The following is a 13,096-nucleotide window of genomic DNA, read 5'->3' on the forward strand; positions in this document are numbered from 1 at the left end:
GACGCCAGTGACTTTGCTATTGGTGCCGTCTTGGGGCAAAGAATAGAAAAACATTTCAAGCCCATTTACTATGCTAGTAAGACACTTCAAGGAGCCCAACTTAATTACACTACCACCGAGAAGGAACTCCTTGCAATCGTCTTTTCGTTTGGCAAATTCTGATCCTATTTAGTGCTAGCAAAGACGGTTGTCTACACCGACCACTCGGCTTTAAAGTACTTGCTTTCTAAGCAAGATGCTAAACCCCGTTTAATACGTTGGGTCTTGCTTTTGCAAGAATTCGACATCGATATAAAAGATAAAAAGGGTGCCGAAAACCTAGCTGCCGATCACCTTTCTCGACTTGAGAACACGAATCTTGGGGTTCTACATGAGACCGTTATCCAAGATAATTTTCTTGATGAAAATCTCATGAGAGTTGAGAAAATTGATGATCCATGGTTTGTAGACATTGCCAACTATGTTGCGGGTGGATTCCTTGAAACGGGTATGTCACACCAGAAAAGAAAGAAATTCTTTAGTGACTTAAAATACTATTTTTGGGAACACCCATATCTCTTTAAACAGTGTCCCGATGGGATAATCCGTCGGTGTGTTTCAGGAAAGGAATGCACCGAAATTCTACTTGACTGTCACCTTGGTCCAACAGGTGGGCACTTTGGTCCCCAAATCACGGGGAAGAAAGTTTACGAGGCCGGTTTCTATTGGCCTACCATATTCAAAGATGCCTACGCTGTCTGTAAAGCTTGTGACGCGTGCCAACGGGCCGGTCAAATAACTAAACGGGATGAAATGCCTCAACAAAGCATCCAAGTATGCGAGGTGTTCGATGTTTGGGGAATTGACTTTATGGGCCCCTTTCCAAAATCTCATTCTTACCTCTACATACTTGTCGCCATAGATTATGTTTCTAAATGGGCGGAGGCAAAACCTCTACCAACAAATGATGGCCGAGTAGTGGTAAACTTTTTGATGGAACTTTTCTCTAGGTTCGGCACACCAAAAGCTCTTATAAGTGACCGGGGCACCCACTTTTGCAATAAGCAATTGGAAAAGGTGTTGAAAAGATATGGAGTAATCCATAAAATTTCGACATCTTATCATCCCCAAACGAGTGGGCAAGTAGAAAACACCAACCGGTGATTAAAACGCATACTTGAAAAGACCGTTGGTGACAATCCCAAAGAGTGGTCAACCAAGTTAAACGATGCATTGTGGGCTTTTCGCACGGCCTACAAAACACCGATTGGAACAACTCCTTTCAGTATGGTATACGGAAAAGCATGCCATCTCCCGTTGGAGATTGAACATAAAGCACATTGGGCGCTAAGGGCATGCAATTTGGATTACCAAGAAGCGGGTCGGTTACGTTTGACCCAACTAAATGAATTAGACGAGTTGAGGCTTGAAGCCTATGACAACTCTCTAATTTACAAGAAAAAAACCAAACAATGGCACGACAAAAGATTGAAACGTCCAAAGGAATTCATGGAAGGCGATCGTGTCCTTGTTTATAATTCCCGTTTCAAGTTATCACCCGGAAAGCTTAAGTCCCGATGGACGGGACCGTTTGTTGTTAGAAAGGTGTACCCTTATGGTACAGTCGAAATGGAGAACGGGAAGGGTGATAATTTTAAAGTGAATGGCCACCGGGTCAAACACTATGTTGATGGTCCCCTAGAAATTGAGGATGAGGTTAGCCTCAACTTCAAGAAAAACGCCTAAATCTAAATGGGGACGAGTTTGGTGAACGACTCGTAAAAAAAAAAAAAAAAACTGGTTCACAATTGTAATTAGGTTTTTATTGTGTGCACGATAAATTTTAGTTTGGTACAAAATGATTAACGTATGACCTCTAAACACGCGCGACTCAGAAAATCTGATCAGTGAGTTTTAGTGAAACAGGACGCCGTCCCAAAACCCTAGACGCCGTCCCACTTAAAGAATCGAGACGCCGTCCCAAAACGCTAGACGCCGTCCCACATTACAAACCGGGACGCCGTCCCAAAACGCTAGACGCCGTCCCAACTCTTAAACCGAGACGCCGTCCTGTTGGCCGAGACGCCGTCCTGAACCCCTGATTCAGAAAATAATACGCGTTTTATACACCTACCCACTCATTTCTTATCCACAAAACACACTCTTCTCTATTTTTCTCTGCCCTAACACGAACCACTCTCCAAAAACCCTAATCTCTACCTCAAATTCGCGATTTCTTCTTCAAATTCAAGCTTCAAATCATGAACTTTTTGGTATGGATACTCCATTTTTACACTTTTCTTTATCAATTACTTGAATTGTATGTCTATATCTATAAATTGGTGAAGGATAAGTGTGGGGTGTTTGATTTGCATGATTATTGTTAAGATTAACATACCTTAGTAGTTTAATTGCCCTTAATGTGTTTATTTTGCAAAGATTACATGTTTTTAAGGGTTTGTTCATGATTCTAGGGTTTGTAGAAATTAAATCCGAATTTGGGATGCTTAATTTATGATGTTGAGTTTATGTATGATGTTTATGATTCTTGTGAAGTATATGATTGTGTTGGTGATGTTGATGTCAACTTGGCCGGGTCATTTTTGAATGTTAGTGAATTTCTAAGCATATTGTTGAATTGTAATGAATTTATGAAATGTGTATGCTTGTTTTTCATTTGTAAGGGCCTGTTGAATCAAATTAATGGAATGGAATGCCATAATGTATGATGTTAAGATGGTCATTTGAGCTAAAAATTGTGAAAATTGTATTATGATTTGTGATGAATATGATTAGAATGCAAAGTTAAATGTTATGACCTATGACACAACATACTTGAATCTTTGAGTCCTAAGTTTGTGCTACATTGTGAAGTTATGATTTTCATTTTTTTTGAAGGTGTATTAACGAATTCATGTTGACTTTGGTTGACTTTGGTTTAAAATTGTGAACATGCACTTTCGTTTAAATGAATCATAATGCTTTTGAACTAGGAATTGAATGATGAAGTTCTCCTGCTACTCGGTTATGTTTTTAGCTAACATTAACACAACGGTTTCTATGTTCTTTTGGTTTGGTGTATAATGTTTTGCAGGGACAATCAAGCAGAGGAGGACCGGCAAAAAGAGGAAGGACAGCAGGTTTGGCTCCTCCACGACAACCACCACCACCACAACAACAACATCATTCATCATCGTCTTCTGGAGAAGAAGAGGAGGAGGATCTAAACGATCCTCGAGTTTGGTTAACACAGGTTCAGAACGATGAAGACTATACGGAAACATTTGAGAGAATAAACCGTAGGCCGATTAATGCAACTTGGTATTTTATCTGGGGGCCATTGGAAGAGGCGGGCATGCGCCGACATGTTTCTAATTTACTCGCCATTCCTTACGGTAGAGTAGTCACCCACGTTTGGGAACAGGTTTTTAGCATCAATGAACCAATCTATCCGGTGCTGCTTAAAGAATTTTACTCTACCATGCGGTTTAACAATGTCAGCGATTATTTATCGAATGAGTTTCTACGGTTTCGTCTCAGGGGCCAAGATAGGGGTATAAGCAGTTTACAGCTTTGTAGAGTTCTGGGAATTTTTGAGGAATTCACCGATAATCAGTTAGGTGAATACTTACGGGCTTCTGATTACGTTGGCCGGCATGTTTTTGATGACACCTCTTATTGGCGCAGAATTTGTAAGCCAAATATTGCGCCTGCACATTTTAGATCAAGCAAGCACAGGTACAACGAAATCGCAGCCCGGGATGATAAGCTGCTTCATCGACTCATCGCATGCACGTTTAATGCGAGGATTGAGGGTCATGAGAAGGTGAAAACATTAGATTTGTGGATTATGGATCAAATCAAGCGGGGTTCCTATACCGACATTCCTGGGCTAATCGGTAATTATTTCCTTGCCATTGCGACTGAGACACGGCTACGGAAGCCACTTCTGGGAGGCCACTACATCACCCGAATTGCCCGACATTTTAACATTGATTTCAGTAGATTACAGGAGTACATGAGCGTAATGAAACCATTAAAAAAGGTTTTTTATATTAATGCTGAAATCATTATGAAAGATAGAAATGGGCATTTGGTGCCTTTTGTGGCAGTTGGTGCAGGTGACGCAAGTGGCAGTGGTATTCAGCAAGAGCAGCGGCAGGAAGAGGAGGCGGAAATGGAGGCACAGACTAATGTTGGTGAACAGGTTCCGTGGCATCCGTCCCAATCAAGTTGGGACAGTTTGGTTGGTAGTGTTAATAACATGAGGTTGAGCCCGAACGAACAAAGGATGCACAACGATCGAATGTGGGGTAGTCAGCAGCGAATGGAGCAACGACAGATTGCTCAAGTGCACGATCAGGGATGGATGAGTTATGGTATTGATTGGAATAACCATAACTCAGAGTTGTTTTATTCCAACCCCGAGCAGTACTATGGGACGACACGTCTGACACCCCAATATTACACGGATCCTCAAAACCCACCTCCGCCTCACCCGATTTATGATAATACCGCTGCATTGCAGGATGCTCGGAACAGATTTGAGCAGCAATATCCACAGGGACGCCCGTACAGAGATGGTTCGGGTAATTATTTTTGGCCGTTTGATAACTAGGCCTGCGTGCCTTTGATCATTTTGTACTTTGTTTTGCGACAATTTAATTTGTGTGGTGTGATTTTAGACAATATTTCGGTTTGTAATAATGTACTAATGGTGTGGTTTGATAAACGGTTGTGGTTGTAAAAACACCGTTATTTTTATTGTGATTTGTGTGGTTTGTTAATTTGTGCAGCATGATTGAACTTCAAAGACTGGCATTAAGTTCAGCGACATTTGATATTATGATGTGTGTATGATGATAATCGCGGACTGGACGATGCTCTTATGCTGGCAGTAAGTTCAGCAGCATCCGTCTACATGTTCCACGATTTACAGGTTAAAAATTGAAAATTTCTACAATCATCCTATCACTTTGCCCTCTAAATTTAATCCTTTTTCTGATTTCATGCAATGAGGGCCTTGCATGATCTCAAGTGTGGGGTGGGGAATAGAAATTTATCGGGAACTCGTTTTACTAAAATTAAGGCGTTCAAGGCAACATAACTTATTTAAAAAAAAAAAATTTAAAATTTTCAAGTAGCCTTAAAAACGATTAAAAGCCCAAAAACCACGTTATACACATTATGGTCTTAAAATCTAGAAAATAAATGATTGGTTTACATTTTAAATTATTAATAGTCTTTGAAGTTGCACTATCATTCAATTATTTGAATGAAAATCCTACTAGTTTAGTAAGCTAACTTGTAGGTCACTTGTACCAAAACGAGTGTAAACCGTGAGAGAGCGGTGATTGTATAGCGTGGTCGGAAACCGGATCTCGCGCCAGATCGAAAACCTTAAGGACGATCCTCATTGTTTCTCCTAACAAGGACAATGTTGCGTCCGACCACCTATTATGACCAATAGGATGTATCCATTCCATCCTTAAGGAAGTAAAGTCTTTCGAATGACACACTTACTGATTCAATTCAGAAGATGTAGTCCAGACCAGTTGTAGGGTGATAAAAACTCTTGAAAAGTCATTACTAACATCGACTGGAAATCTACCAGGCCTCAACGTCAAACAGGGAAACTGGTAGTCAAGGTTTGTCTCAATGAGGGGGATTAACTAGTAAAACGGGGGGGGGGGGGGGGGGGGCACCATGTATACACAAAATGTTAGTGATTTATCAGATCCCCGGAAGGATAACCTCCAGAAAGGTAAGATATCAGCTTTTAAGACTGATGAACCTCAATCTTAATGATTGATTTAACGGATTAGATGATTACCTCATAATTGTCAATGATATCCGGACGTAATGTGTATCCTCCTAAGCACATTATTTTCTACCGACATCTCATGATGTTAGGTACCGTGGGAGGGATTGGCTTGACCAATAGCGGGAAACCCGCACTCATTTTTCAAAATTCAGAAAATCCGACAAAATCGGAAAACGTGTCTAGTATTAAAAACTAGCATGATATTTTCAAAACCATAAAACGTTTTCATCAAGGTCCTGATTTTCCTAGGATCAAATTTTTCGGATACTTGGCTCTAATCTACCAAAAATGTGTGTGTGTGTTTCCATTGTGAATATAGCGTGCGAGTGATTTCAATAAAAGTGTACTATACTTAAAGCGTGTGTTTCCATAGTGTATATAGCGTGAGTGTGTTACTTAAAGCGTGTGTTTTATATAGTGTGACTTGTGTTTCATATCAACGTGTGTGTTTTGTGTGTTACGAGTGATTCATGTAATGTTTGTAATCTATATTGTGTGATTATGTTTGATATTGTTCTACTTTGTAACGAAAGAATTGCTTGAGGACAAGCAAGGTTTAAGTGTGGGGTGTTTTGATATTGCTCAATAACATCATATATATCTATCGCAATATCATTAAAAACGCTATAGAATCAAGGATGATGAAGGTGTTCTACAAATAATAAACCAAGATGCGCAAGTTTATATCGGAAGAATGATTTACAAAGAATTTTGATGATTTATGACATTGGTTGATCCCGATACGAGTTAGGGTCAAGATAGCACTCTAAAATGATAAAACAAAGCTTCCAAGGTGTTAGGCTTCGTCCGAATGAAGTAATATTGAAAAGAAAACGAAACAGTCAAAATCAGTACTTGAGGACGCCGTCCAGGGATTGAAGACGCCGTCCTGGCTTTTGATCTGGGACGCCGTCTAGGGGGTTCGAGACGCCGTCTTTACCTTTAATTCGGGACGCCGTCCTGCATTTTGGGACGACGTCCCGTAGTAGGTGTGGCCGACTTTTTGGCTTTTTACCTAATTTCTCCACTTTAAAACTTCAGTTTTTGAGGGACTGTTTAATCAGAATACGAACCAGGGAGTTTAGAGGCGATTTTCAGGAGCAAATTGGAGAACTCCAACCTCTTTGAAGAGGCTCAACATCAAGGCATCATCCATCAAAACCTTTTTCATCCAAGAACTCTTGTTCTTGTAGGTTATTTACTTGTTCTCAGCAATGATTTCAGTTAATAATTTGATTGTATTGTTGTCTGTTACCATGATTGTTGGCTAGTTTCTATAATGTTTGTCTAGATTAATAACCAAGGTATTGGATGTAATCTTATTGATTGAATGTATTATGCGTGATAGATTGAAGCTTGAATTAAGAACCATGCTTATTGTTGTTAAAATCATTTGTATCTAGTTAATTGATATGTTGTTGATAAAGAGAACTCTTGTTGATGTATCATATTGATTTACAATCAACTTGTCTTAGATTGATTGTTTGCTAAACCGGACCAAGGGGGTAAACTAGATTAAAACGGTTAAACAAAATAGGAATGAATTGTGTAGAGCGAACGCAAAGACAATTGTTATTCAAGTCTTTGATTTTGTTGATCAACTAGTCACAAACTAAAAGGTCTAAGTTATAGGGAACCCTCGCTTAGTAATTCTAGTTTGAGTACTTGCTAAAGAGAACTCTTGGCGACTCGATTTAGGTGATTAGCATGCTTATAGTTATTTGATTACAAATACAAGAACCATAGTGAAAAGGGAACCCTTGATCTTGTTATTGTATTTGCGTGTTTATCCGAGAGAACTCTTAGTGAACCTATTAGATAACTACACACATAATTATTCAATCAGGACTTAATATCTAAACTTACATCCAATACCGAGGGTAAAATATCTAGATAAACATTTCATCTCTTTGATTTAATTCAAAACTATCTTACTTGCTTTATTTGTATTTATCATCATTTCATAAACTTAAAAGACAAAAATATTATTTTTACATTTAACCTTCTTTGATTTGGCTAAATCGTTAAATAGCCATCAAAACATAAAACTTGTACTTTTAACTTTCATTCACTTAGTTAATCATAATATAGTTTCTAATTCTAGTTTGACTGATATAACTGTCCTTGGAACGATACACGGAACTAAACCAGTTACTATACTACTACACGATCGGGTACACTGCCCGTTAGTGTGTAGCAATCTCTAAAACCGGTATTTTCCATACGATAATTCATATACCACTTTTCGCACATCAGCATCCGTCAACTCCCCAAAACATGTTACTAGATAAGCTAACAACATGTAGGGAGGAGATGGAGGGGTTAGCACGAAGTTAAGTGAATGACACTAACACTCAATAATAGTATACAACACAGTCATACTACGTGTCATACAACTAAAGCATACAAAACCACTAGTCATGTCACAAGAGACTCCGACGGTCTGGCCAAGCCTACAACCGCAGTTGATCGGACTAGGTTTACCGGAAGTTCCTTCCACATAATGAATAGTATAAATCCTCCATTTATACAGATTCTTCTGCCATAAGAAACCCAACCCCTGAACCTGGTTGATCTCTACCTACCGTTAACTTGATAGAGACGTACTAGGGTTATAGCACAGAAAGCAAACACGTATCAACACATACGCTAGCTTTAGGTCTCAAACTAAACGCTACATGAATCAACGTTTTAAAAAGGATCATTTTCTCATCTCAAAAAGCTTTAAGCTTTTGTCAAGAAACAAAGCTTTTTATTACTTAGGAGCTTTTTCATAAAAGCTAAAAGCTTCTAAAAGTTTAAAAACGCTTTGTGACACGGACACAGTCATAGTCTTTAAAATTTCTGTAATTATAGGGGCCAAGATCAAGCAAAACGATACATATGAGGGTCAAAAGTACAACTTTCTCAAACTTAAACACATCTACACAGAAACAGGGTTTTGCTCCTGCTCGCAAATTCAAGGGTTTCTTTGAGACCCATACACAGACAAAGATGGGAACCACTCAAATCGAGAAAACCGAACAAGAGCTCCGAAAAGAGATCGAAGAGCTGCACCGTCAACAATGGGAGGTATATATCTAAAAATCACCATTTCTATATGTTCAATTTTTATACTGTATGCATACCCCCCAACTGTTTGATAAAATGCCTCAATGACAGATTACAGAACGCCTTCGTGATCCTAGAGGTATCCGTCGCGGCGGTGGTGTTCCTGGTTCCGGTTCTCGTAATTCTAATTCCACCGGTCCACGTCAGCGTGGTTTTGTCAGACCTGTAATTTTTCTAACACTCATAATTTAATCTTTACTCACCTCAATCAATCAATCAATCAATCAATCAATCAATCAATCAATCAATCAATCAATCAATCAATCAATCAATTGTTCTTTGTTTGTTTATTGATTTGATGTTTCTTTTGTTTAGGCGGATAGGAACGAAGAAGACCAACCGCCCCCAAAAAGGCGACTTTCGTCTACTGTCGTTAAGGTAATTGAAACAAGAAATTCAGTAAAAATTTTTGTGCTATTTAAATCTTTTATTTAATTATTCATTTATGTAATTTTTTAATGTTTTGTTTTTGATTTTGTAGCTTGAGGAAGGGGAAATAGTTGAGGATGGTGTGGATGCTTTAAAGAATGATAAAGATTCAATCTTGGAAGTGAATGAAGTGGGTGCTAATGATGAGAACAATCGAAAGGGGCCGAACTGGACTAGGAGATCCAAGGTTGTTGATTTATATTATTACTTATGTTTTTTGTGTAGTTTTGTTAAGTAAAATGTAAATGTAATTTTGTTGTTTGTTTAGGATTCTGAGTTTCCCCCTTTTGAGAATGTTCCAAGAGTATTACCGAAAAACGAGGATCCTAGTTTGGTTAATAGGAATAAAAGAATGCTAGGGCAGCTTCTTGGAACACTGGAGGTATTATCGATCTTACTCTCTTTTACACCTGTCGTTCAAGTTCTGATTTTTATTGTGTGTTTTTGGATATCTGTTATGTTCAGTCTTTTGCTGTGGCAATTACTGTATACTGCGTGCTATTTACTTCTTAGGGAGATATGTACTGGTATAATCTCGTTATTTGGTTAAAATAAATGATCTTAAACAGTGCTAAAGTTGATAGAGGCTAATCTTATATTTCAACGTGTTTGTCAGTAAAGGAAAGTTGATGTTTACCATGCATCATTGTGTGCGCTCGTAAGGACTAATTTGCGTCTGTAGAGCGTCTGTCAATGATGACAGAATGTAATTTCATGTTTGAATCTACGATGTAATGAATGAAGTTACCATTGATGACTACATAAGTATAAGTATTATAAGTAAAGTATAGCTAGTTTGTTTTTGTCTGTGGTGTATTCATATTCAATGCATTGAGGTTTTTACCCGTACATTGATGACTACATAAGTATATAAGTATTAAAAGTAAAGTATAGCTAGTTTGTTTTTGTCTATGGTGTATTCATATTTAATGCGTTGAGGTTTTTACCCGTATTGAAAGGGCAAACATATTTAGTATTATCATCTTTCCTTATCATTACCTAGGGCCTTGGTTTAAATGGCGGTAGGTAATTTGAGGCACTCAGGTCCCGAAAGCCGAGCCGCTAAGGCGAGAGCCTCACGTATATTAATTCATTATCTAACTTCAATCTGTCTTTAGGGTTTTCAATCAAATAATTAATACTCAGCTTGAAAAACTCAAAGTCATCAATTTTTCAGCTTGAAAAACTCAAAGTCATCAATTTTTTTTCTTAATCCAGCTTCAGTCTGTTTTTGGTTGTTTCAATTTGGTGTTTTGGAGACTTGAACTGTTAGAAATTTGGATCCGTTGTGCTGTTAGAGGCTTAGAGTCATTATAAATCTTTTAGGATAGGGTTGGTAAAGGAGCATTGGGCTAATGGACTGAATATTGCATAACATGCTTAGATAATATTGTGTAACCGATTGTATTTTGCTAAAATGGGCCGGCCATATACAGGTAAATACAAATGAATATTATAAGCTCTTTTTCTTCATCAATGTGTATAGATTTCAATTTATACTGGTTATCTGATGTAACATCCTATCGGATGATGATATTTTTATGATGTGTACGTGTTAACTTTCAGAGATTCAGGAAAGAAGACGTGAAACTCTCTGGTTCTGAGGCGTTTATGAGGAGGTCCGATTCTTTAAAAAGAGTAAGTATTGTTAACTTTTGCTTTGTAACATTTTTTTTCCAAGATAGTTATCTAATTCTGATTGTACATAGGCTGAGCAACGAGCACGTGAAGAAAGTGAAAGATTGAGGCTACAAGAACGTGAGGCTATTGCCGAAAAGAGGAAAAGAGACTTGGTTTGTTCTTCAGTTTCTTTTATTTCAATATTACATCACAAATTTGGAAGTTATCCTTTTTTGTTTTCTAAGTTACTAAAATGTCAGCAATTGGGTGGGCTAGATGAGTCGGGTAACGGTTCAAACTGAGTGTTCTCTTAATGTGACAAAATATATACTTTAGGCCACTTTCAACCAGTTTCTTGTAGGGTTAACTTCTTTCTTTTGATAGTTTGTACGAAGTATTTTAGTTTTTTTTTTTTTTTAATTCATTTGTCTTGTAGCCTTGTAGGGATAAAACATAACCACAGCTGACTAATTGGTTATTGTAACAGACACTTAGAGCACGTGTTGCTGCTAAGGCAGAGGAGAAGAAACTGGAACTGCTCTTTCTTCGGTGGACAGAGCATCACAAAAAACTTGGCAATTTTCTAAGGTTTAAACGGTCATCCATAATATACTATGAATACTACTGCAATTTAATTTACAATTAAGAGTTTTAATTTGATTGATTATGTTGCAGGTTATTTTTATTTCTGGTCCAAAAAGTATGCATATTCACAATTTTATTGAGACAACGATAAGCTTCTTGTCATGTGTTGAAGCTGCAGGATGGCTCGAGGATTCCCGACGTGCAGAATTACTAGGTTAAATGTATCATTGTCATATTATCGTAACAACTCACGTCATATTGTTGTTGGATTGTAATTTTTTCAGGACCAAGGCTGAGCCCCCTATATATTACTCGTTTGCTAAACCGCTCGATGAGGATTCAGCCTTACTTGAAGAAAGGAAAGAACAGGTGAGTTTCATGCCACTGCATATATAATTATTTATTTTTTATTTTTGTAAAGCATTCATGCCTGCATATTTGGGTATATATTTTTGTATGCTGAAAAAGTTTCCCGAATTTGAATTAATATTTTGTTTGGAAAATTCAACCTGTAATAGACATTTCAAGAATGGAAGGCTGCTAGGAGAGAGGAATTATCTAAATACCAACAACAAATTGGTGAACAATTTGTTGCGAATGTTGACAAGGAGCTTGAAAAGTGGCAAAATGGGAGACCAAAACGAAACGGAAACAATGATACAGTGAACTTGCAAGAAACAATGGACAAGGAACTTGAGACCCATAGACTTGAACATGGGCCCAAGACGCGTAAGATCCCGGGTGGCAACAATAATGAAGACGAAGATGATGTGGAAGACATTAATGTTGGGGAGGATGACATGATGGATGATGTGTTGGAGGTTGACGATAGCAGGAGAACGGAAGAAACTGTGAAGCCTGATCCAGGTACCCTGAGCCCACCACCAGCTAATAAAGATTAAATTGTTAGCGAGTCTGGTTGTATGTCGAAATTTGTTGGTTTGATTTTGTTACTTAAATGTTTAATATCTTGTGGTTGAACTTCATTTGCTGAAATTTTGTTGTAACCAAATTATAATGTGGAACTTAGGATTATTATCAATATACTTTGTTTAAGATTTTGGTTATTGGTCTTGTACTCTTGTTTCTGTTTTGTAATGTGGATTATAGGAAAGTGCAAAGATCAACTAGCAGGCTAATTTTTTTTTTTAATCTAGTCTGCATAATTTAATTTGGTAATTGGCCTAGGCACTTGTTTTTTAAAATTGTCTTAGGAAAGAACCAATAATGGTCTAAGTTGCATATATCTTCGAAACCTCTTATTTCACATAAAATCAAATTTCATTGCTATAATCTGATTTATAACGAGTATTTTGAGGGTGTGTTTAAGCTATGAAAAAAGTATTATCACTTTGTTAAGGTTTTGCGTACCTTGAAAACTAAAGAAAGTTTAGAAGTGCATTCAAAATATCATATTAAAGAAACCCTTGTACATGCCTAAAGCTCTGTTCCAGAGTTTATTAATAAGAGAAATGAAATGAAGTGAAAGGGAATGAAAGGGAGGGGATTGAGGGAAAATTAGGCATAATAATCACTTCTCTTCCTTTC

General features: G+C 37.7%; 1 protein-coding gene across 1 annotated transcript; it reads left to right on the top strand.

Annotated features, from left to right (window-relative positions):
- The first annotated feature begins 8,718 nt into the window (after positions 1–8,718).
- Positions 8,719–12,599, top strand: LOC139887863 (uncharacterized). The gene is made up of 10 exons (XM_071870914.1): positions 8,719–8,875; positions 8,966–9,079; positions 9,230–9,292; positions 9,396–9,530; positions 9,612–9,725; positions 10,910–10,981; positions 11,053–11,136; positions 11,451–11,551; positions 11,833–11,917; positions 12,067–12,599. The coding sequence occupies exons 1-10, from the start codon at positions 8,798–8,800 to the stop codon at positions 12,448–12,450; spliced, it is 1,230 nt and encodes a 409-aa protein (XP_071727015.1). The 5' UTR covers positions 8,719–8,797; the 3' UTR covers positions 12,451–12,599.
- The last annotated feature ends 497 nt before the right edge of the window (positions 12,600–13,096 follow it).

Source organism: Rutidosis leptorrhynchoides, chromosome 2 (assembly GCF_046630445.1).
Source record: "Rutidosis leptorrhynchoides isolate AG116_Rl617_1_P2 chromosome 2, CSIRO_AGI_Rlap_v1, whole genome shotgun sequence".
Lineage (NCBI taxonomy): Eukaryota > Viridiplantae > Streptophyta > Magnoliopsida > Asterales > Asteraceae > Rutidosis > Rutidosis leptorrhynchoides.